The sequence below is a fragment of the Haliaeetus leucocephalus genome, unplaced genomic scaffold (assembly GCF_000737465.1).
Source record: "Haliaeetus leucocephalus isolate CR32 unplaced genomic scaffold, Haliaeetus_leucocephalus-4.0 Scaffold0, whole genome shotgun sequence".
Lineage (NCBI taxonomy): Eukaryota > Metazoa > Chordata > Aves > Accipitriformes > Accipitridae > Haliaeetus > Haliaeetus leucocephalus.
The window spans coordinates 2,667,457-2,694,003 of NW_010972436.1; the positions used below are offsets into that span (position 1 = coordinate 2,667,457).

At 41.7% G+C, this 26,547-nt stretch overlaps 1 protein-coding gene across 1 annotated transcript in view; it reads right to left on the bottom strand.

Annotated features, from left to right (window-relative positions):
* The window catches only part of DYNC1I1 (dynein, cytoplasmic 1, intermediate chain 1), a 181,552-nt gene that overhangs the window by 26,997 nt on the left and 128,008 nt on the right, over positions 1-26,547 (bottom strand). Inside the window, exons 10-13 of the mRNA XM_010562430.1 lie at positions 24,284-24,430; positions 19,940-20,053; positions 17,015-17,148; positions 14,177-14,321 (exon numbers count right to left, since the gene is read on the bottom strand). Of these exons, the coding sequence (XP_010560732.1) occupies positions 14,177-14,321; positions 17,015-17,148; positions 19,940-20,053; positions 24,284-24,430 (540 nt within the window). The remainder of the gene's footprint in view (positions 1-14,176; positions 14,322-17,014; positions 17,149-19,939; positions 20,054-24,283; positions 24,431-26,547) is intronic.

Here is a 26,547-nt window from a genome sequence, read left to right on the forward strand (position 1 = left end):
GTAGAGCGATAAAGCTCGGTCGGTTTTAATCTCGGTTTACCGCCGGGTGCTCGCCCGCTTTGTTTTCGGTGCTCCTGCCCCACGCAACCTGCTTCGTCGGGCCGGGGCCGCAAGCGCGGCGCCTCGGCACGTGGACGGGCGCGGGCGTGCGCGCGCCCCTCTACCCCGCTCCGTTGGGGAGTGTTCACGTGACGCGTGGTTACGGCAGTCCCGCATTCTAAATAACTCGGGTAGATTTCTAAGCTCGTCACAGCTGTCACGAAAGACTATAAAAAGCATCCAGAGATTTAATTACACGACTTTGTCCTTTGAAAAAAATAGTGAAGATACAAAGGGATCAGGTTCTATAGGCCAGTTTTTCCTACACTTGAATTAATGAAAGGCACTGCAAATCATTACAGGATCGGGTCCCAAATTTTTACAACTGGCCTAACGGTTTTGTGTGCATTTCCTAAGAATAGCAAGCATTTTGTTTTGCGTGACAATAAAATGAAATTAGGGCTTGAGCTTATAACCTCAAATTTATACAACGTTTTCATTTCTTTTCCAAAGCTGGAGTTTTGCAAAAGAAAAGGAAAAAAATGACGAGAATATTTTCTTACCTAAACAAGGTCGTGTTCTCCAAGCACATATGTATCTGCTTAGTATATTATCAGTACCGGTGGAGTTCCTTACATGTGTGAATGGAATTACTTATGTGCCTGTGCTAAAGCATTTGCAGGTTGAGGGCCAAATGAAGACTAAGCTTTTGAAGAGGCAGAGGTATTTCAGAGGAAATTTCAAAGTGAATCCTTACAGCTGTGATCTGGGAAATAATATTTAGAGCGGGCCATACCGATCCACAATGTCTGCCTGCTGTTTTGTGTATTTTCACTGAAAGGACCTGATTTTGGTTCTAATACATCAACCATGTAAATGTTGGAAAAATGGGCATTGAACACAATAGCATACCAAAGGGAAAGAAATCTGGTCAACTGCTAGGTGGCTGGTGTTTTTCTTATGCATGGGAAATGTGCTGCATATATAGCATTTTAACATTTAATGTCATGGGAGAAGTAACAAAATTCCACAGAAGAGGACTATTAAGATACCAATCAATCCAGGGCAGATTTCAATCAGCATTTCCTTTTTGTCAACGTATCAAAACTTGTTTTGATCTTATTTTGGGTGTGACACCTTTTTAATGCTCTTTTTCATTCTGCCAGTTTGTTTTCCAATTCATGCCTAAAGACCAAGGCATTAAAAGGAAAGGTCAGGAGATGTGGTTCTAGTCTGTATCTTGCTGTTCACATGCCGTATATCTGGCAAATAGCTTTAGCTGATGTGCCTCGGATTCCCTGTTAGCAAAATAAAAACACTTTTGGAGTGCTGGTGTTTGAGGTGAAAAGCATAGCAGGTATGCAGTGTGTATTGCCTTTACCATAACAGTGGAAATAATTCCATTGGATAGGAAGTCAGAGGGAAAATCTGGACAACAGGAATAAATAATACGGCTTTTGAGAACGATCTCAGACATGCAAGGAATGAGACACAAATGAATGGAGATGAACAGGGAGTGGAGCGCTGTAAGGAAATGAGAAATTGCAGCCGTGTGAGCAGCCCAACCAAAAGGCAAGGTCAGCTGCAGTGTGGTTGGGAAAACAGGGAGAAATCATATGGTACCACCAGGCAGCGGCAGTGGAGCTGAGCTACAGAGCTACACCTTTCATAGTGCCCCCAGCGTCCCTGCCCTCCCAGCTTGACTAGCATGGGGGGGGGAGTATTTCCCATACTATGGCGTGTTTTGCACTTTTTAACTAGAGAAGAAGGTAACAACTGCATCAGGTCAGGCTGGAGGTCCCTCTTGCCTAGCATCCTCTCTTCAATGGTAAGAGCGAGTGGCCTTTCTTAAAAGCTGACATTTTATCCTGGTCTGATTTTGCCCACTGAGAGCAGTTATGTTGATTTCATTGTGAAGACTCGATTTGTAAGGTTAAGTGCGTATATAAATGTTTGCAGGACTTTCTTACTGTAAGCCTTTTAACTAAGGGCCCAGGCCTGCAGATTCTTCTAATGTAAGGATTTACGAGTAAGGACCAACACCAACCACTTTTAGAAAATGTTGAAATGTGGAACCATGTAAAGGTCACTTTAAAGCAGTTTTAAATTACCAAAACTTCAGACTTACACAATCTATAACTAACATGTGGCTATTATTATAAAACAACTGAAATCTAAACTTGATGAGCTTTCATTCGTAAATATCAACCCACTCTGTTATTCAATAGAACAGAAGAAATAGTTTAAAGCAGTATCTTCAGACAAACTTGTGCCAAATCTACTTATTACTGTAAAAGAGAGTTTAAGGTGAAAATGTGGCCCTACTGAATCGATGGAGTTTTGCCATTGATTTCAGTAGGACAGGATTTGAGCATTTAGCGGAAAAAGCGAAAAAGCCAACTCCAAGACACGTGGTTTTGTCTCATTTATTTAAGCATGTCGTCAAAATCTATTGTTCATCCTCAGTGTTTGCATACGGGCATTGTTTGAAAGAACAACGTAGAGTGAACATTTTAAATACATGGGAGCTGTCTAGGAATTAGCGCTTGTCTATGAAATAAGAAACTCACGTAAATAAATACTACGTAGTTATATAAAAGAGGTCTTTTTTTCCACATATAAATTTGACCAGTGTATTCCTCTTCTTATTTGCATAGAAGAATTTTCTTTAATCCAGGAGGTGCCACACATAAAGTAGCTAATTATCCATATAAAAGAACGTATACATATCCACAGGTTTTAACTAGCATCTGACTTCTGAAAAGCCATAGAAAAAGCTATTGGCTTTGCCTGTTTCATGAAGGGAGCGTTTTACACGTTGGCACAATTTCTGTGGGTGTCAGCTCCACCTAAAGGTACTTCCCTAGACTGTACCTTCAGCAGTACAGATGTACAGTGACACCACATACTCTCTTGTCTCCCCTTCTTTCTACTCCATTGTCTTCCATTCTAAAGACAACAAGCCAAGCCTGTACTTCTGGCTCACACTGTATTATCAACAGTCATGAGTGCTGTGTGGTATTATAAGTTGATTCAAGCTAATTCGGATTTTCTAGGTGTGCAGCAAATACGACAGATTCATTAGTCCTTGGCATAGAAACTTTCCGAACAAGCTGATGTGTTTGTTTAGGCTCAGGGCTCAAGCTCCAGCTCTCGGGCACTTGGAAAGAGCAGAGTCGGAGCGGTCCTGGGCAGAGTGGCTGCTCTTGTGTCTGGCCCTTGAACAAACCAGGGAATAGGGGTTTGGAACTAGATGATCTTTAAGGTCCCTTCCAACCCATACCATTCTATGATTCCATGATGCTGTGCATCCGGCCCCTCTGGGACCAAATATTGTATAAATAGCCTTTATTCATTAAAAAAAACCCCAAAACCTACAAAAAGGTGTCAAAGGAAGGCCATCTCTTCTGGCATAGATAACACACAGGGAAGAGAAACTGCTGTCTTTATTTAAAGCAAGTGTTACGGTGTCACACTGACCAGAGGGATGCAAAAGAAACTGAGACAGGGCACATCTTGTGGGAATTCCACTCAGGTTAGGATCTGAGCTCTTTCACTGTTTTATAGACCCTAGCTGCTAGACCCAGTGTTCTCCACCCTGAGAGAGACTTCTTACTACTTTGCTGAATCCAGGCTCATCTTTTCCTTTCTGACCCTGCCAGTTAGCCAGGCCAACCTAAAAGACACGGATAGTGTAAGCAGAAACTAAAAGCCGCTGGGAATATTGAGGCAAATACTCCTCCAGTCAGCTTTACTTCAGTCTTGACCTTTCCTCCTTTAACCATCTGCTTCCTGGGACACCAGCTGTTAGCTGTTTGGGGTTACTTGTGCATACCTCTTGTGGTGGGGAATAAGTCCTCCGCTGTGTATAAGGCTCTACTACTCTTGTAAGCCTTCATGTTCTCCATTTGTATGAGTTAAAGAGGCCCTGTTTTTTATTCAGACTGATTGATCTCCATGGGAATTTTGCCAGTTCTGGACTACCATGTTTCTCCCAAATCTGTTTTCTAATAGTTACGAAAATTTAGGATAATCCAATAGTTCCTACTTTAATACTATACTTATGGGACTTGACTTAGCTCAGGTTATGCTAGCTTTTAAGTACAGCGATCGCAGGAACTGTTACAAGATGCCATAAATCAGAGGCGCTAGTTACAAGTACATCCCTGATGGCTCAGCAAAGCCTGTCTGCATTCTCCCCAAAGGGTATCATTATCCCACAGACCCCGATACTATACAACTCACAACTTGCAGTCTGCATCACCTTTCCCAGGACTAGCCAGACCTTGAAGGATGGCAATGGGAAAGCAAAAGGGGGATGTTTATGCACTTCAGCATTAGCCACTCAATGTCACTGGCTAACTGAGGTGCCCTAAATTGAGTTACATGAGTAACAGCTCCTTTACCAGTCTTTCAATTCCTTCTGGCAGTCAGATTCAGTGTTGAATCACAGATGAGCCTCTGGGGCAAAATGGACATTTCACTGGGCTATGACCTGTGTACCTGTTGTGCCATCTCACTGTCAGATGATTATTAGGTCACTGAATCAAGTCTAAACTGCATTTTTGGGCAAGGGAACAGGCTTCATTTTTAGATGCAGTAGCAACAGGGGGCAAGAAATGAGTGTGGAAATGATCCATACAGTCTTCACAGCCCTGTTTTACTTAAATACTGTAGTATTACTACGGTGATTGGTTTTTGGCATCTTAAAAGTTGCAGACAGTCAAGGCAGAAAACTGTTCACTTTCAGAAATGATTGTTCTTGCAGAGATGCTGAAACTGTTGCCTCTCTTAATTGCCAATAATAAAAGAAAGTCCAATATTTTTGCATAAACATGTGGGAATTATTATAGATGGAGGAGGGGCAAAGGGTGAGACCGAAAGGAAAGGGGTTATGAGAGCAGACCAAGTCTGGAGATAACACGATGATTACATTTTTGTGGTTTCCTTCCAAGTCAAAGCGTCATGGGTGAGCATACAAGAAGGAAGCAAAGGAAAAAAGGTTTGATGGTTGGCACAGGCGGTTTTAATGAGAACCAATCTTAATGTCTAATACTGTGGTATGGAGAAAAAAAAAAGAACTTGGGAAATCAGATATCAGTTGACTTTTAGGAGCATCAGAAAGTCAAAGAGCAGAGCTTTCGGGGTCTGTGGAGGTAGCCTGGAAGCTATACGGACAGATAAACTGCTGATTTGGTTAACCCTCCTTAACCGTTAAGTCCTCTGCAGAGGTGCGACGCATTCAGGCTGTGCTGCTAGACTTCAGTTGTTCTCTTCTACTCTGCCTTTCCACTTACTCAATGGAAAAAGACCTTTTTATCTTCTGAAGGCAAAAGGCAGAAAGCATGGCATTCCTCTTCACCACTGCATTATTAGCTGAGGAACTATTTTCAGTGAGTTTAATATAAATGTGTATTACTTGATGTCTAATGTAAATTTAAATGAATTAATGATATTTTCTTGCCACAGATGAACTTTACAAACATCAGAAGCTATGTAAGGCCTTGAAACTCTACAAAACAGGATTAAGAAATATTTTATATGAAGAAGCTAATATGCTCACTGGGTTATAGTGAGGCACCAGGGAGGTCAGTGTTCCCCACCTCACTTTTCTCCCCAGTTCCTGTTGGCCAGGCTGGTGTATGGTTGTTTCTGCGTTTTAGCTCATCCAGTTTCATTCCCAGTCTGGAGACCCTCTTACTCCACACTTGTGAGAGTTGTCCCTACAGGTTTCCACTGCTTGAGGTTTAATACCTTCTGCTCCACTCGCCCACATCAGGCTGGATGCAGAGTGGCTGGCAACAGTGGAGAGGTCTGTACAGGTATTTGCCATTCGTTCTGTATTTCCTCAGACTGCTGACTTCATCGCTAAATATTAATCAAGTTTTCCACCCTTTATTTAAAACATGCTTTAAGCAAGCCAGCACTTCTTCCTATGTTACTAACTATGTATTTCAGTCATGAGATTTCTTCAGAAATACTATCATTTTCCTTTGGAATGTCTACCTACTTCTCAAGATGGCTCAATTTCTTCTTTTAAGAAGCTCAAAACACTGTAGAAGGTCTTATTGTCCCTTCCTGGCAAACTGATTCACAGTTTCTGTAGCTCATACTCCTGACTGTATATTACTATATTCCTGGATCTTTTCAGAGAAGCACTTGGGTGACTTGCTGAGAAATACTAGTGAGGTATGGTTTTCCTAGGCTGATGGAAGAATCGCCAAATCCTGGTCAGAGGAAACACTGAACACAGAGTGAAACACTGAAGAAGGGTGGATGCGGTCTTCTACCTCCACTTGTCACTCCCTGGTTATATCCCACATAGGTGGGATCAGGAAGCAGAGCTGGAGAGTGAGTGGGATGCTTTGGCAGAAGCTGGATCGCTGTGCTAGTGCTCTCCCATCATGCAGGAGAGGCAGTGGCATGCACTTAGGTCCTGAGCCTACTCCTGTTGGAGTCAGTGGGACTGGTCTCCCTGCTTTGGGCCTCAAGTTGTTAAAAAGAGGTAGTTCAGCTCAAATTGCGAGGCGAGGAGGGGAATGGGATAATGTGGCTGCGGTTTCAGGGGGTTGTTTCCCACCCCTGTGATTCTGACAGGAACATTCAGTATGAGGCCCCTGAAAATTCAATTTCTCTTTTTAATGGAAAATGCTGCTTCATCACAGGGTACCCGGCCTGGCATTGCATGTGGACTTGGTGAATTACCAGGCTTGCAAGCGACTCTGCTGCTGCAGTTCAGCTGCCAGGAAGCGCAGGCAGGAACATGGGCAACACTGCAGGACGGCTGACACAGCCTGATGTTACAGCACCGTCTGCTCAACAGTCAAGATTAGTAGTTGTAGCTGCTGCCACCAGGATGCCCGCAGAGCTTTCATGGGTCAGCAAGAAATGATTTTGAGGCTAATTATTATTGAAGAGAAGTCCATCTTGTAGGATTTTGAATACAGTTCCTTTTTTTTACTGATAACAAAAGTCTCTCACATAGCAGAGAAATGATGGCTGCATGAAGCAGGTGGGAGAAAATTTCCATTAGGGAAGAAGTCCTGGGTTTTATATATTGATAATTTTCCTGAAATGTTTCACTATTACATGTGAGCCTGATCCTCCAGCATAATTCTGCAACAGAACAGTCAGTGGGAGGTTTGCGTTTTGATTTCAGAGGAAAAAGGAATGATGACTTTGTTTTGTAGAGATTATATGAGCTCCTGAAATCCAATTCTGCTTTCCATGTGCAAATAAAGCTTTCAGTGCTACAGCTGGATTTATGTTAGGGTTTTCTGAAATAGAGTTTAGCCCACTGAGTTTTTCAGAAGAGCCTCAGTATTTTAGATGACTATTTTATTTTTATGTGTGTGTGTGCCATTCTTCACAAAATGCTTCACAAAGGAGAAGCATGGTTTGCCTGAGTAAATGAAGTATGTTGGCCAGCTGAAGAATATTTTCCTATCACTTTTCAAATATGGCTACACCGAAAACCAAAATCATGAGAAACATTTCATGTGAAGAACTTGGGGCTGATTTCAAGCCACCTGACTTCACTTTGGTTTTGCTCTTTAAAATTACCTAGAAAATACCATAATCTTCTTTTTTGTACAGCTGGATGAGAGCCAGACCTCTGGCTCCAGAGGTAAAGGGCAAAACCTAAAAAAATCCTGTCTGAACAGGCAACTCCACCCTCTTCCCCAAGTCAGCTTGGCCTTTTGACAGAAAGTGAGCTCTGAAGCAAATTCATTCATTGCCTTGTTTTTGGACAAAACTCAAAATTCTGAACTCGCACCACAGAGAGACTGTTTCCATGAAATCCAGCATGCTATTTTATCACCCTTTGTCTTTACCTATAATCAGATAAAATTAGCATTTGGACAGTGATTAATCAGATTAATCATTTTAATTGCTTTTATCAAAGAGAAAAGCCTGTGCTGGAAATGGAGTGTTGTCAAAGGAAGGTGATTGCCCTATGAGCAGAGTCAAGAAGGAGCTCCGTGTTGTGATGCAGCAGTGAGGGGGACCATTCTAGCCAGGTATCCAAAATAAGAGGAGTGAAATCATCCCCTGAGATAGACATCTGAGCCCCACCAGAATCAATGGGAGAGAGGAGTAGTAAAGGATTCCACAGAGAGGAGAAAATAGGGAGACCTGTCTGTATTCAGTCCACTTACTCCCAAAATAGACTAGTTTTGGTCTCCCTCACAGTATATTGTTTCTTTTCCTCTTTTTCTTCTTGATGTTATTTCTTATTAGCCTCCCTAAACTCTCTGGGTCCTTTTGAGATCACCCACCATGGCACTAGAGACAGATGCAGATTGCATCCAGATTCAGTGGGGTGGTAGGTGCAGAAAGCCAGAGGTCCTGACACCCCTATAGTTTGATTTAGCATCTGGTCAGACCACACCCTGGCTTTCTTCTGCTTGTATCTTAGCTTTTCTGGCTGCAGAATCAAGGTACAGCTGTCTGTGTGTGGCATGGGTAAAGAGGCTGATTGCTTCCTGGTAGTTATTTGGGAGAAGCCAGAATAAGAAGACAGACCCAGGAGCTCAGAAGTGCTGCCGCATCTGCTAGTTTAGATATGACCTGAGGCTGTCCAGATGCAAGAAAGCCATCAAAAGCTACAACAACTGATTATCTGCCAGACTTGGGCTCCTGTATAGTTGGTGGTGGGAAGAAGTAATGGTGGTACCTCCAAAAGATACCTAATGTATGCATTGCAATTACTTCTTTCCAGTGGCTGCATAAGAAACCAAAGTGTGGAAGCCCTAAATAATAGAGGATCCAGGAGGATCCAACTTCATATGCAGTAAGAGTCATCTAAAATGCCTCATGTACTAATGTGAGAAGACTGAATATAGCCCAAAGGATTTAAGAAAGCTTAGAAAATAACATCAAGAATGAACAGGTTCAAGACTGAAAGTAGTGATACTTTCTAAATTTCACTAAGTCCAGCTCTCATCTACACTTAAGTGTATGCGAGATAAGGTACATGAGTAACCTCTGCATTTCACCAGTCCATTTCGCTGTTGGAGACCTGTCTGATCCTGTTTCAAATTGGAGAAGTAGGGCTGGCCGCAAGTGGACAAAACTGGTTTTCATCAGGAAGCGTCAGCACATTAAAATCAAAGCTTTAGTCTGAGAAGATCTTACTTTCAGTGAAACCAGAGTTGTTCATAGGCACAAGATACAGCTCAGAGCAAAATGGCAAGATGATCACAGCACTTCCTCCCCTTAGGGAAGACACCTTTGCAGCGTGGCCTGGTGCCCAAACCACTGGCTTACAGGATACTCTCGTGGAGCTCCTACACTCTTCATAAATAACTGCATATTCACTGGAATAGGAACATCTTCCGTAAGGCAGAGGAATGCTTTATACCATTAACCACTAACATCAGTGTCTCTAATCTGTGATCTACTCTAATCACCTGCCACGGGACTTCACTAAATCAAGTCATTCACTCCAGCACTTCCAATTACAGTTAAAACAATTTTCATGAGGGAGAATTCACCAAGCTGTTGTAATAGTTCACTAAGTTTACTGTCCTTTTATCATGACTACGTTTGACTACATTTCTATTTGGATCTTTAACTTCAGGCAATGCTATCTATAACACAAGAGGCTCTCACTCACCCACTTAATGTGATTGAAATTATACCAGAGAAAAATCTGAGCCAGTAGCCAGATACCTTGATACATGGTATTTGTAATGTAAAAAATAGTAAGTTCTTAATCTTAAAAAAAGTGACAGCCCAACCCTGTTATTTTAGTAAACTTTAAAAATTGCCCATTTGTGAGTGCATTGTTTTCTTGGTGACTGATCCACACAATCACGTACTGCTCTGATTCATTCTGCTACACCACTTTCCATCATAGTAAGTTTGGTCTATCAAGTTGATCCTATCAGATCCTATCGGTCAGGCTTTTGGGGAAGGGGACTGGGGGGATAGAGGTACCTGTCTTTAGCACCACCACCACCACCACCACCTGCTTCTTTGCATTGTTCTAGTGATAGGCTTCAGCTTGACCTCTGAGGAGATGGTGTTCAATCTCTAGATCAAATTAAAACCAGTGGCATTTGAAGTTATATGCTGATAGGAAGGTATGAAAGTGGAAGGTAAAATAATTTACTCCAGGAGTCTGGAGGACTGGGTCATACCAAGATAATCAGCAAAGAGATGGGCATAAGATATTGAAGATACAGAAATGTACGTGAAGGCACATAGCATAGAAATGTGAATTTTTGCTGTTTAAAATGTGGTTTCTCAAAAATCACAACAGACTGCAGACTGGAACAACACAGGACACCAAAAGAGAAGAGCAGCATGTGAAGAACATACAAAAGAGAAGACAAAGGAGAGGGACTAGGAAGGAGCTACCATTGATGCACATGCTAGTAAGGCAAAACAGCATGATCAAAAAAGTAGGTAGTCTGTCACTGAAGGCACACACGTCCTCTGGCTCAATTAGTCCTTGCTAATGGTTATGTGGTGGTCCTACTACCAGGCTGCTCACCTCTGTCTCTCCTTCTGATTATGGCACTCACCACCATTACTTAACATAAGGCAAAGAGGGAGATAAGCATAGATGGGGATACAGCAATGCTGTTACAGCTATTCCAATCTCTTTTCTAGTCAGCTGCCCATCTGAGCATTACCTAGGCATAAATGCAAGAGGAGAAAAACAGTCATTAGCACCTCGCCTCAATAAGGATAAGAGATGAAGGAGACAAGCTTAGGATGAAAGAGCTAACAAAATCCAGCTCTCTATCCAGACCTTTATTAACTACCTCAGCAGAAACAAGCCATCTTCTAGGCTTTAGCTGAAACTAGCTTTTTTTGCTACACTTTAACAATTCCAAGCTAGCTCCTGTCCCTTGACACAATATCTAAAAATTCGCACTCCAAACAGCAATTGCTATAATAATAACAATACTTACATTTCATTATTTAACCTCATGCTATTTGTTCATGAGGATTAGTGCTTAATTAATTAACAACACTTAGCATTTCCACTTAGCACTTTGCCTCTTCAAAGCATCATACAGACAATACCTAATTAAGGGCAATGCTGCGCAGACACTTCACATCAGGACTTCCCTTTGACAGCTCTGCATCCAAGACTTGCTCACATGGTGTAGCATGAATTCAAGTTGAAAGCCCTATTGACTTCATCAGGAACCAGGTAATGCCCTGGCTATCAAGTGACTATCTACCTTTGCAAATTCCTTTTCTTTTCCTGTTACTTCTGCTTGCTTACTATTCACCCAGGGATCTAATTATTGGCTAATGTGATAGGTGATAATGTGAACCTTGTATTAGTGTTATCTACAAAACCTTCATTCTTCCGTTAGTGAAAACCTTACTCTCAGTCACCTGGTTGAACTGCCTTTGGAAAGAAAATGTGTTAACCACAAAAACGGATTATAAAATGTCAAGCCAGAGTTTTTAAGGGAGATGGTGCTTTCAATCCATCAGTCAAATGCCTGCTATGAAAGTGCCTTTCTCATAAGCACCCCAGGGTGCTACATAACATCAATAGACAATATAAACACAGAGCTTTCATGGTTCACTTTACAATTGGACATTGACTCTGAATCTGTGAAACAGAAAGGAATTGAATTTCATGACCAAAGAGTATAATGTGCACAGGATTAAGTAGACAACACTGGTAGAAGCAGGAAAGCAATATGGCATTGGATGCTGAGAGATTAAATTTACAAATAAGAAACCAAAGGAATAAAACAATTCTGAGTAAACTTTCATAAACCAGCGGTATCACTCAATGCTTCCTATCAATCCACTATTTTTTTCAGAGAATCAAACGTGCTGATGGGTTTATTCAAAGCCCACTGATTGAGCAGGCCCTGACTGTGGGAACTGAACAAAGAGAGCCCTAAATATCTAATAGCTCCAGCCAAGAGAATTATCCAGGCAGTATGGAAGGAAACTTCTGGCAGTCAAACTGGAAGAAGAAGAAAACATTCATCACAGTTCAAGAACTTGTCTAGTGTCTCAGAGGATGTCTTCACAGGGCAGTGGCTGGCAGCCTGGGGCTGCTGCTGCTCAAACCTGCTCCAGAAGAAAGCAAGCGATCCAATACAGCGACACAGCTTCCAGCTCTGGGTGGTGCTGTGGTGTGTCACATGCACGTCACAGCTCACATCAGCTAGGTCAGACAGCTTTGTCAGGAAGCCCCTCTTGCCAGATGAGCCACAGCTTGATAGATATTAAATGGTTTGATTCTTTGAAAACTGATTGTGCATTGAACAGAACCTGACCTAACCATTTTGGCACTGAATTCTTCCACAAAGATAACCGTGTACTGCTAAATGCAGTGTCTTTGTGGCCAAAATATACTGTGTTAGTGTTACTGCTCACTTCTAAAATCTTAGGAGTTTAAAATAAAAAAAACAGGCCTTACTATCCCTTAATATAATTTCATTTAAGCTGCAGATGGATGAGACCCTTATTGCCATATTCAACCTCAAGCTGAGGGTCAGATACTCATCCCAGACTTTTCTGGACATGTATGTTTGGAATTCAGTACCTGACTTTCATCTTTCCCCCCAGTCCTCACAAATTCTTTTCCCCTTACTCAGCTTCAACTTCAACCCTTCAATATTCCCTTGCCACCAGTTACGACTGTCCAGGACTCCCTTACCTCAGACACCAAACAGCCTAGCCAGCCCCCAAACAGCTAACACCTAAGCTCTCCATCACTTGGTTATCCTGCAGCCCTTTCTAATGTTTACCACCTAGGACCCATTCCAGACCCATTCTAGGCTGCCCACAACCGCTCCCCTGGACCACTTCTGCATTGGTTAAGGCTGGATCCATGGATGTATATGGTTACATGTGAATTAGGTAAATCATGCACCTTTATTATAATGAGTTTCCTAAAATATAACACTCAAGACAAAACTGTCAGCTGTGGTCACTGTTGATCGGGAAAAGATCCCTGTTAATTAGCATGCACATTGGAGCAGGCCATTAACAAATTCATTGTGAAGCTACTGTGGAAGCTGATTCAAGTGATTATCTAGGTAACCATGCTTCTGTTTCCAGCACAAGGCTGTCACATAAGCCCTTCTGATCACTTTTGTATTTACATTTGCTGTGCCTCTGTCCTAGCATCTCCAAGCCCTGATGTCTTGGAGGAACACACGCTGAGATACTTCCTGACTGGAGTCAGCTTCCAGTACTGGAACTCTGCCGGGTGCAGCTCAAGATGTGAATCAAATGCAGACATAAAAACACGGTTAAGACAAAAGCCTGGCATTTGGAAGGCAGTTCTCTACTCTGGTGTATGGCAAAAATAACTGTTTAGATGACTTATACAATTAGGATTTTACCTCTCATTCTCCTGTTTAACTCAGCCTGTGCAATGAAACAGGTTGGTCTGTTTAGTCTGTCCCACAGTTTTCACTCATTCTGTCATTACTCTATATCCATACAGTTCTATGAGGTGTTGGGGTTTCAAAGCTTCACAGGACTGTCTATTAATTTCTGCTGTTCATAGTGCTCTCCCTGTAAGAGGTCATGGGGACAAGTCCATAGAGTAGTCAGCAACAGATCCATGGTGGTCATGAATGTTAAGCTCCAGCATGTATTTCCTCCCTGCTTCCAGCCATCAGTGTCTAATGTCATTGGGACAATTTATACTTTTTGGCTATCACAACCTCATACAGCAATGAATTTCACAAGTGATATTGATTGCATTAAGTCGTACGTGTGCTTCCCCTGTTGCTTCATCAGAAGAAAGTGTTCCTGCTGCTGCACCACCATGGTGCATACTCCTAGCCTTGCAAGTTAGCCTGCACAGGGAGTGCTGGATGGATTGTTTGATGACTTGCAGTACAAGATATCCTAATCTCCTTGCCTAGTGAAATTGCTCAGCACTAGGGTTAATACTGAAGTGCAGGCCAGCTGAAGCTACCTTTAAAGGGCATGGTACGCTCCAGGGCAAATATGGTTGACACAGTTACACTAGGTATATATTTTACTTACAATTTTATCACTATGCCTATTCTAAGCACAGCCTTTCAATTAACTGATTCTTAGGACTTGATATAGAAAATATTGAAATATTTCTGACAACAGCATTTTCACAAGTAGCATTACCCATCCCACCCCAGCTCGGATTTCTCACCTTTGTGGTCCACAACTTGACTGTCCAGTCAAATGATGATGTGACAAAGAGATGGGAAAAGTCAATTGGACCCACCGCCATGTGACAATTGATTCCTGTGACGGGTCCTTGGTGGCCTTCAAAAATTTCACCAATGCCAGCTTTACTGCAGGAAGAACAGACATTTGCATTCAGAGAATGATTTAACATCTGGTGATTTAACATCATTTTTCTGTACTCTTAGGTTCCTGTTTCCTTTTAAAGTTCCATTTAATCTGTAAATCTCTCTCCTTTCAGTAAGGCCTTTGCCTGCAGAGGTTTACTCCTGTGGGCACAATTAATGCTTAGGATCCAGCACAGGGAGACTTTCTCTTACTTCTGAAGACTTGCCTTACTTACTTTTACATACACTGTCTACTACTGTAGCTTGAAATAACATTTATGTATAATTATAAAATAATTCTAAATTATAATTATACTATAGCTTATGCCTCTGAATAAGCCATTATCACAAGGAATAACATTAAAATAAAAATGCAAATGCGTTAATGACTTATCATGAGCAATTCTTTTTCTCTTAAATATCTAAAATAACTTTCCACAGCATCAGTCAGGTCACTAGGAAGCAAATCCTTTTTCACAAAAAGTGAAGGAACTGTTCCTGTCATCAGGTATCATACAGTCATTACTTTGAACAAGGGGAGATGTGCATTTCATCGGCCTGAGGCTAGAATAGCTATTAGGAAGGAAAAATACAATGCTGTGTAAGAGAGAATGTGCACAGTTTTCTTTTTCCTGGAAGCAAATGACACCAGATCAGTTGTCAGTGCTGTGCAGGGAATCATGTGTGTCAGAGCAGGGGAATTATGAAATTACCCTTTTAGTTACATTATAGAAAAATTACCACTGGAAGAAAATACATTAAAAATAGCCACAGCTCTGACAAGGCTGCCAGCCCTGTGCCAGTGTGAATACAGCGTACCCAAAGAGATCAGGAGCTGCACTGGAGGAAATTGGTCCCTCATATTGCTAGCATGGTGTCCCCTCACCTCTCCTGTTGACCATGGCAGTGTGGCCTCACTTAGGCTCTCCTGCCAGACCTTGCAGCATGTGCTGGAGCAGGGACTGAGTTCTGCAGTGCCTCTGCAGTGCTGGGTACAAAGCACACATTTTATGCCTATCTGTCTACCATGTAGTTGGCTGCATAAGGGGAGTTCTGGAGCACTGAGAACACCTTGTGTATCTGCTGTGCTTTGACACAGCTGCTTCAAGAATAACATATGGCTCTCCACTGTGCTGGGCTGAAGGACACAGGAGCCTCTGGAAATAAAATGGGAATGATAGCAAAAAGCTCTAGAAAAGACAGGCAGGAGCAGAAAAGGAGTGCATTTGTCAATGGTCAGCAGAAGGTTTGCTAAAAGGGTGGGCTAACAAGAGGATATGGCACCTTCCTTCTCTTGTGAAGAACAAACCAGGCATGTCTGAAAGATCAGAAGTGAGAAATGCCCTTGGGCATGCTTCATTTATCCTAGCAGCCTAAGACTAATTCAAACCATCAGCTGCCACACAGCCTATCAGTACAATGTCTAAATATACACAATTTTGCAATACTGTCAGCAGTCAGGCTAAAATAAAGGTACTTTAAAATAAAAATTATATTGAACAAAATATATGTAAAACAGTATTTATACAACATTAGGAATGTCTGATAGAAGCCTTACAATCTTAAACCAATGTATCCATGTCTATTTGGTCAACAGAAACACAGAATATGATAAAATACGAATTCAGAGAATATTGCAAACTACTGAAGCGTGGGGGTGAGCTTTAAATCTATCAGTGAAAAAAGTTTGTTCTTTACAAAAGCCTTTCAAGCATCCCAGAGGATGAAACTACTAGAAGCTATCGGATCACGCTAGAATCCTGCAGATTTACAGGGTGCAAAATAAGGAACTTGCAGTATTAAACTACAGCCTGGGTTATGCAAGGAAAGGATATGACCACCATGTGCGAGAGAGCACAGAGTACCAGTCCTGGGAGCAGGTCAGCCAGAGCTTGTGTACCCGTGTGGCACACTGCGGCTATGTCTGTGTTAGCAAATAAACCAGGTGGCAGCCTGGGGGCAAACGGTGTGGCACGGCTCCTGGCTGTACAACAAAACCCTCTTGCCCTCCTGGAGAGGGTGGGCATGTCCAAACTGCCCTCTGAGAGCAGGGGCCAGCAGGGCTCAGTCTCTAGCCTGGCTGCACAGACACAGCCTGCAGTGCTGTGCGGGAATACCCAGCGCTGGATGGCTGTGCACTGGGACATGCGTGCTCTGTTTCTCACATGCATGTGTGCCCATGGTGGCTTTTCTCCGATATATACCTGTGGAGACTGAAGATGGACCTGAGGATGGTAAAAAATAAAGCGGATTACCATCCCTTATGAGTGGTTTAGGCCTGATTACCCTGCAACAAAACTGTCTCCTAGGGCCTGAATCAACCTGCCCAGACATAGATACCTACATCTCAGCTAGCTGTCTAGACCTCCGTCTCACCTCATGGGTGAGGAAGAGGCATTTCTGAGGTCCCAGTCATCTCTTCTTCAGGCAGATGTCTGAAAAAGGTAAAGGAAATAAAACCCTAAGAGCAGTCGTTGCTTCCCACCAACTACGCAGGGATCCTGGGGCAACTACCCCAGTATAACAGGCTGTAGCATAGATGCTCAAAGTCAGGTGACTCCTGTCCTAGTCGAGTGAAGAACAGTACAGACACCATTGATCCAAAAGAAAAAACATGAAAGACTCTCCACACACTTGGCTACCTCACACCAATGCAGGTACACAATGTTATTTAAGTACAAAATGCTGAACATCACCTTCCATGACGACAGGCTGTGTAGACTGTTCCCTCTTCACTGCCAACGACAAAGTTATTGACATCTCCAGTTGGGAAAGCCATTCCTGTAACCGCCACTGGTTTGGACTTATTGTACACCAGCTCCATGCTCTCCTACCAAAACAGGTCTTCATTATTATTCTGTGATCATCCTTTTGTTTGGCTGTTGGGTTTTTTTTTTCCTAATTATTTTCTAAAGTTACACAGGGTAGCAGGAGGGGAAGAAGAAATCATTTGACCCAGCTGCAGGACTGCGGTTTCTACATAGGACATTGTGAGAAGATGCAATGTCACAAACTAGGATGCACTGCTCCTGCCATCCCCGCTGCTGTCTGTCACACGTTTGAGAGCAGCTGGAAGGCGCTAGTCTTTGCTACAATATCTTAAATCAGGCAGAGATGACAGGTGAGAATTTAAAATCTAATGGTGCAGAAACTAAAGGTAACACCTTAATGGTTACACTTGCCAGCCCCAGGCTCTAATAAAACATGCAATACCCTTCTATTTACAAACATTTTTGAAATCAATTGTTTGTCAGGAAACATGTGTAATATTGTGTGCACCTGAGGCATTTATCAGACTGTGCCAATTGTCCCTTTGCAGAACAAAATTTAAAAGTTGGGTTCCTGTCACTACCACCGTTCTAAGCATTGCTTTTCAGGGATTTTCTGAGGTAACCATAAACACTCCCTCTAGACTCCACCATCAAGCTACAAACCAGCAAGCATATTTCTTTCTTCATTTGGTAGCTATATTTAAAAGTAAATCAGCATGCCCATTTTTGCTATTGCAAGTACAACCAGCATGAACAGTTTCTGGCTGTTGCAAGATGCGCACACTTTGAGCAGATTTTGCAAAACTTTCTGGTTGTTCAGCCTAAATGGTGTAACCCAAGAATCCACAAAGGGGCTGAATGATTTAGCAATTTCATTTTTAGCTATTTAAGTGGGTATGTTTTCTGTGTTTAAAATGTCTAAGCTGCTATTCTTCTAGGGCCAAAGCCTGTAGCGTTTTTCTCAGGAGGGGTTTTTGCCATAGCTAAAGAAAATGGGCATCCCTGTGAGAGGAGAGGGCTGCAAATCCATAGAGAAACACATTTGCTTGGTTTATACTTTTCTTTGAAATACATTTGATTCTATTAAAAAGGCAAAACAAGACCTGGAAAATGCATTGGCAGAGCACCTGTGGACCATATATTTCTGTGAAAATCTTCTGGGGTGAGATCATCATTTAGTGTCCGTGTGGAGAAACAGCCAGATGCTGCGGTGGACTCTCTCCTCCCAGCACCTACACCGTGGCTGTACAAGAGTGTTCTGGATCTGTGTCTTCAGAAAGTTTCAGACTGACACACATCAGCAACACTCTACTCCTCCCAATTTAAAGCTATGGCATGTAGCTTGACATCAAGTCCTGTGCCTTTCTTTTCTAGATCACCAAAAGCCATGTGCCAAACTTCAGCGTAATGTGGGGTGTGTTCCTATCCTTGTTGAAAGCCAGTTTTGGAGCAGGGAAATTCCATCTGAGTGATGAAGTACTGGAACTGAGATGTTCACAAATGTCTGCTTCAAAATTTAGTATCCCAGTAAGTGAATACATAAGGGTGGGATTTATCTTCTTGATGTGAAGTGAGAAACTGGGGAAGGGATTCAGGTGCCTAAACATAGACATCTGGGCCATTTTAGATGCCTCCACTTCTATTCCATAAGAGTATTGGTTTCTTATAGTCCCAGGACACAACTATCAGACCCATACTGTTGCCTTAGATGAGCGAACAACATGATCTAACTTTGAAGTTGGCCTCACTTTGAGTAGGGGAGTAGATGGGATGACTTCCAGAAGCCCCTTCCATCCCAGGATTTGACAGTTCTGTACCCCACGGTGGGTATCTGAAATAATATTTCACACTGGGATAGCAGGAGGCGTCCTCCAGAAGTGCCCAGTCTTTCTCTACATAAACTGTAAAGGGAACTCAAATTACTAGCTTAGACTTGACACAGACCTAACTTTTAGGTGGCTAAGGTTAGGATAGAGGAGTCCCACCTCTTGTGTCAACACTGAAAAGCAAATAATTCTATAGTAATTGCACATTAATGCATGATTAATGGATGGTTAATTGAATCAAGAGGAGTTTCTACGCAGCATTTTGAGACAAGATGAGATCCCATGATGCTTAGCAAAAATTATATTAATTTTTTTTTCTACGAAATTATGTATAAAAACTGAGTGATGCATTGGAATAGAAAATGTACTGCTCCAGAAGATAACACTTAAAAGATGCTTTCCATAGACCTTTTTCAGCATCAGATTCTTTGTTTAGTTTCCATTATTATAATCACTAGTGGTTTGGACAATTTTCCTGGGTTTTCTTTCATTCCTGGTACAAAGAAGGGGGGTGGGGTGGAGGGGAGACAATAGTAGCAAACATTCCAGAGGGGGGAAATTAGTTCTCAAACTTTGATTTGCATTGTTTGTTCCTTTGGCTACTGAAGGCAGGCAGCAAAGTAAGCTTTCTGACTGTGTGCCTTGGAAACCCGTGGTGCCTAGGGTGTGTTCAGCAGCAGTGCAATCTAGTCCATATTTGTTAAACAATGCTGTAGAGTAAGTACAATTTATACCACAGGCGACTTCTGTAATTACCGTGCTTTAAAATGGATTATTTCATTTTCACTTGAAACTGACCTATGTATTAACGTATTACAATAATTACATGATTTGTGGTAAAGGAAATGGGGTTTGGCTCTTAGCAGAGACTGCTGGAAGCAAGCTGTACTCTTTCAAGTGCATCCATTGGTTTTAGTTTGTATAGGACGTGAGGTTTTGGCTTTTAGGAGCTATGTTCCATTAAGCAGGTATCCTGCTCTACCGAAGGTGCTTTTTTTCCCTGTATAGGTGAAAACAAACCCACCTGTGGAGTTGAGAGCATGTCCAGGCTCCAGGAGCACATTTTGCCATCCGTAGAGACGGTGATAAGATTGTGCGCATTCTGTGTTCCAACTACATTCACACAATACACAGGATGCTGAAAACACATTAACACTGGAAATCAGAGAGCCATTCTCACTTCTTCACAAACAAATTTCTCATGTCTCATAAGTTGTTTTAAAGAACAATTAAGTAGTCACATAATACCTGGAGAATACAGGACTCAGCTTTTGCCAGATAGGATTTTTTTTTTTTTTTTACATTTAAATTTTAAGAGGCACGTTATGGAGGTGGAAATGTTTTCAAAGTTTCATTTTCCTCATAATAAACCAACACAGCTGAGTAATGCTGTGAAAATACTGAATTATGTGGATGAGATTTCACCCACAGGGATATGTATCATTCTACTGATGGCTTTTGACACTGAAAATAACCAGCAGAAAGAGGTAAATTGTCCAAATGAAATCAAAATGAAAACTTTATTCAAGAAAACAGCTGCCTAAAACTTGAACTTTTCCAGAATTTGGCTTGCATGCTAAATATTTGCAAATGTACTCCAGTTGAAAAACATGAACAAGTCCATCAGCGTTCTCCAGCACTGGCCAATATACCTTTCAAAATCTGTCATTATAAATGTAGAGTGACTAAATTTAGGGTGTTACACCTGGTTCACCATAACATAGTCTTTCCATGGAGGCTGAATTCCACTTAATATGCAATAATGAAACTTGGCCTATTCCTTTTCCAAGGAACCTGGTAACATTTTGAGCCTAAAGAGTCATCTGAGATCTGATGGTGACATATGAGGCATGGTTCAAGTTCAGCAGTCTCCAAAGTGAAAAATCAGTCAGACTGAACAATAAGATTTAATTTCCTTTGACCAATACAACTGAATCTGCTGAATTAAGGGTAAGACATATACACAAGTCAAGCAAAGAAAAACTGTATTTCTCTGCCTCTTTTGCTGATGAATAGAAGACCTGCATCTCCAGGAAGAAAAAATACTTTTCACTAAAACTTTCCTTATTTAATGAAAATTAGGACCAACTTACAAGAGATCCCTACAGAGCTTCTAAGCCAACTCCATGTAGGATTAGAAACCTAGCATTTGCTCCTGCTGAAAGGAATGCCAGAACTACCACTTATTTTAGACTACTTTAAGATCCAGCTGCAAGTCACCTACGCAGTCAGGAGGGAAAGGCAGAAATCTCAGAGCACTGGCTAGCTCTCAGGTTCGATACCTGAGCGGGCCCAGTAAATGCCCCCTCCCTAAGTGCAAAAAGGGCAGCATCTGAATACACAGTGTGTGTGTGTGCGCACACTGAAGATGGACTCAGCAACTGCTGCTGAAATGGTACCTTGTGCTTGGAGGCCACCTGTATGCACCAGTAATTTGCAAGGTCCATTCTGATGCTGATTCTTCTCTTTCTCTCAAGATTGTCAGGCACCTGGCTTCCTTTAGATCATCAAATGGACCCCAATCTGTCCCTCACATGTGTCTCATGCTATTATCCTCATATGATGGACCTTCTTGCTGCTTAGTGAGAGCTAATGACCCCAGTGCTAAGCATGATTAGCACATACTGATGTGTGAAATAAGAATAGACCTATTTTTTCATGGGTGTTTGACCTCCAGTAGTCCAAACAGACAGGGACAGAGTGGGTGGGAGGAAGCTAAAGCAAGCAGTGGAGTATCTAGAATATTTAGGTGGGGGGGAAAGAGCGAGCCATGTCTTTCCAGCAGCACCTCAGTGTGCCAGGTCTGGCTTTAATCAGGGCTATCAGTCATCAATTTCATGCACAATAAAACTCATGGCAGAAATGAAAAGATGTAAGGAAAATGGATGAAAAAGACAACCAACTGTACGTAACAGAAAGTCTAAACAGGCTCCTTCCTTTCAAAGGGTCACTGCCAGCTTGCTTTTATTTATTTTGGAAATGAAATCATCATGCAAAAAGGTTTTGTCTTAATTAAAATTTCCTGTTGTCCCAAGTGCAGATGTGTGGTGGGTGTGAAAGGAAATTAGTGAGTAAGCTGTGGGTAGAACTCTCTTTCCTGGTGAATCCAGGCAGCAATCAGTGATACTAAACTTCAGGAAGGTTTAAGTCAGTGATAACAACACACTCTATCTGTTTCAAATAAACAAAGTGGGAGAAAGAAAAGAGAAAAATCCCTTTTTCACATATGGCATAAGTTCAAATTAAAAGATGACTATTCAACTCACGTATCTAGCAGTACGTAAAGTAACATTGCTACAGTAGAGTTGTCTTAATTTAATCCTTTTTTTTTTTTTCTTAGCAGCTAGGATTCAAGCCAGCCTTTTGCAACCAAGACTTCGTTTACAGTTTATGTGATTCCTATATATGAACATAAAGTAAGCACTCTTTTATTGTAAAATCTGATCACTCCTTAAAAACATCATGCTTCCTGTTAGACTGTGTAAACACTTATTTATACCAATCCATGACAGCACATAAAGTGCCCATCCACAACTGAAAGTAATTTATTTATATTTGCCAAAAGCAAAACATCACATATTGTTCTATTGCAATAATAAAACTAGTTTAATATATAATTCCAGGAGGAACAATTTAATCTTAAATGTTTTTTGAGTGTAAACAAATTACTTCCCATTAATCTTTTCTTTTCCACTAGATTTGGAGTCCCAGTTGTTCAATTTTCAGTGATAGTCAGCTTCTTGCCACTAGTTTTCTGGTCTGCTACATCTCTAAATTGCACTTCCAGGAGAGACTGTTTCTTTTCATGCAGATTGAACATTACTGGCGACAAAATGAGCAAAAACATTAGGGAAATGAAAAGCAATGTTGAAGTTGCAACCCATGGCACAGATCATTAGATTATTACATCAACATTCATGATAGTGGAAATTTAGGGAACAATATTTGTGCTGCCTGGCCCACTAAGCGAGCCCGTGCACACCTGTCATTTTTTAATATAAGAGACTTGCCATCATAATACTGGCCCCACACTGAATCTTTTTCATTAATTCACCTGGCATGGCTTCTAGAGTTGTCTTTTAACTCTGGGGATTATGTTGTCACAGTCAACTAAAAGCTGAACCTTGATCTGCAAATTCCAAAGATAAGAATCGCAGAATTGTAAAAGCTGGAGGTGCAAAAGACCTATCACTTTGTCTGATCCTTCCCTCTGCTAGAACAAGATTATTATCTTATCTCTCAGAGTGCTTTATATAGTTCAGTTTCTTATGTTTCAGGAAATCTGCGTTTTTCTGCATTATTGTATCATACTATTACATTTTTCTCCTCCTTTACAGCCTGTATTTTCTTTTCTGCTTCCCACTCAGGAATGGTCCCAAGCCCACTACCAAGATGAGATATATTTACCATCCACAGAGTACACCTTCCAGCTCTTATGAAAAGGCTGCCTGAGCCCAAACTCTGGAAGAGAAGAACTCAAGAATGCACAACATCTTAGTGCAGCACGGACTGGAGGTCAGCACCATAGCAGAGTGAGGACACTTTAGCAGGCAGTCCAGGCTTGTCTCTTCCTCCAGCACAATATGAGTACTTTGTAATGTAAGAGAGTCTTCTAGCACAGACATCATCTTTGTATCACAGAGAAACTCTCTTCCTTCTCAGGCATTTTCTGCTACTGCTCTGCCTATATATCTCCCAGACATCACCAGAGCCCTGTGCCACCATCACTATATCTGCAGGTATCTGTTGTGTCAGCAAAACGCTCTTCCACATGATTTTATCGAAACAAACTCCCCCTCACTGTGCAAGCTCTGCCCTATGGCCCTGTCTGGAGTAGGAGACCATGACAGGCGTTTATGTATTGCTGTATTGGAAAACAGAAGCAAACTGCCCCACTCTCTTCAAGGGCACCAGTCTCTACTTGCAGGACTCCACTGAGACAACCATAGGTGCCTAATCTGGTTCAAAAGAGAAATTCATGTACAACAAGACAACAGTAAATGATTCAAATTGCCTGCCATGCTAGTCTGACAGACACACAGTCCCTATAGTGACCTGGCTGTCTTTACAGGCAATGGAGAGCAAGAGTCACAGTCCCACTGTGCTGCCACAAAGGCGCCTCACTCAAGTGTTGTAATTGATCCTGCCCTCTTCCTTGGAAAGGAGGATAATCTTCTGACCCGACCTACAAAGTGTGATGGTTAAGCACTTACAGGAGGTGGTTGTACATCTCTCTTACCTATTTCTTTCCCTTCAAGGGCCACACTGTCTTCATCTGTGTGGCAAACAGCATTGTAGACACAATTAGACAGCTCCACTTCCCCGCTGACCTTTTCCTCTAAGGAAAGGAGGTGATTTTTATCCTTACCGTGTGAGCAGCAGCAGATAAGGGAGTTCTTTGAACCGGAGTGCGCCTGTGACTGCGATTATCCCACAAGACAATTTGGCCAGAGTATGTTCCACCAACAACCAGGTTTGGGTGAAAGCGGGCAAAACAGACAGACATCACGGAGGACTGGAGTAAAACAGGTAGAGAAAAAGAGAGGGGTAACATGGTCAGTCATCTTCAATTCTCTCCTTAAGGAAGGATATTGTCATTAGCATTTTGTATTTTAGAAATCACTGTATGAGCTCAATTCATATTCCTTGCAGACCAGCAATTCTGCTAAAGCCAATAGGACAGATGCAAAGGGCTAATTTTTACCCTAAAATGTGTGGTTCCATTGGTCCTAGGGAAAATACGCACCACAGGATAAGTCTTCGCATGATGCTAAAAACCTGAGATAACCTCTCCCTGACAGCGATGGGAAAAGTGCTTAATTTCATTTCCAAAAGTGAGAACTTCAAGTAACCAGATGCCAACCCAACAGAGGCTGGCATCCTGGCCCATGATTTCCCATCAGGGAGAGCTCTTCCCTTGTTGCTCCTCTAGCTTTTAACACTCAGACACTTTGAGGTGAGTTTGTGAGAGACCCTCCAAAGTTCACCTCAAGGTGCGCTGCCTTGAGAGCATTAGCTGACAAGCTGTGTCTCATCGTTGGATCAATGACTGATTTCTCTGCTACAGAGAGGTCCTCTTCTAATAGCAGAGGGAATCACACTTTCTCTTACACTGTTTGAGCAGAAATTAGTTTTTCCTCATTTTAATGACAGCTGAGTTGCCTTTGTACATTTTCTTTACCTGGGGATGCTGAGGAGCCAGACTGGTGTAATGGTTACCCTGGCTATCTGGTAGAGTGCCCCATAAGCCAGTATGGAGATGGGTATCTATCCCAACTACCACCTTCCAGTCTCTTTAAAATAACATACAACATCTGAAGTCCTCTAGGGAACAATCCCCAGAATCTTCACATGCCAAGCTACAGCCAAAAGCAACAAGCTGTAACTCCTTCAAGTCCTCCATCCTCTCTCTAAGGAATTATTTCCTATTTTTATATAATTGATCCTGGAAATGTCTTTGTTTTATGCAAATTGGAAAGCAAAAGTTACAGCATTCATATAATTTCCTGATAAAGGAACATACGAATAAAGACAGTTTGCAAAGAGAAGCAAATGTCATTTTTTCATGGGCAGTTTTAGTGATGCTTACAAGCAACAGAGCAAGACTTGAACTGCTGCAGTCATTATAGTCAGAAAATTAAATTCACTGTTAGTGGTCACATTCTTAAAAATTCATTTTCTGGCTGTTTCCAATGAGTTTTGGTAACAAATCTTTGTTACAGTTTAATGACTGGATATTTTGAAGTGGTGATGTTCCTATGTGTGAACCCATTTTACTCAATGACAAAGGGTTAACTAAATTGCCATATTTCAGTTGCATAAAAAGCATTGCAGACACTTAAGCAAACTTTGTTGAATTGGGCACATAGGAGCTGCCAAGCTGACCTAGACTCAATGTCTACCTAGCTGACGACCCTGTCTCTGGCAGGAGTGGATGGAATTGTAAAAACTTTGACATGGGCAGATGTGTTGTTTTCTTTCCTTACTGCTCCTTATCCTGATTTCTAGTGACTAGAGACTTGTTTGAACTCTTACACCAGAGATTTAAAACCTCTTCTGATAGGGCTAGAATTAATTATGCTAACTCTTGATGTCTATAACTAGGTTAATAAGAATAAAGCAAAATGTGAAGTTTGAATAGTTTTTACTGAATTAATGTGGCTGCCTGATATCTATTGTGTAAAGCCAGATTATATGCTAAATTAGCTTAGTTTCTACTTACAGCATACAGCAGTATATTCAATACTGGGTTTTTTTGACCTAATAAGATTGCCAAGACAATGAAATAATCTGCCACTACCTTTTTTCTTCACCATTCTCTCTTGATTCTCATGGCTGTTCACTTGACATCTCTGACCCCTTCCCTTCTTGACTAAAGCTTTTGCATACATTTCTCTGATGTTATATAGTCTAGTATCTAATGACTAGCTGATTAGTATACATAATTGCCTATTTTAGTCCACATCTATCTAACCGCTTGAGCATAGTAATTACACTATGGTCAGTCATAGCAACAAAAGGTAGCTTCCAAACACCATTTCCAAAGGACCTATTAGCTTTACAGATAAGAAAACCCACCTCTGAGTAACAGGACTTTGGTACTGCTAGGAGGGGCTTAAAACTCAGCTACAA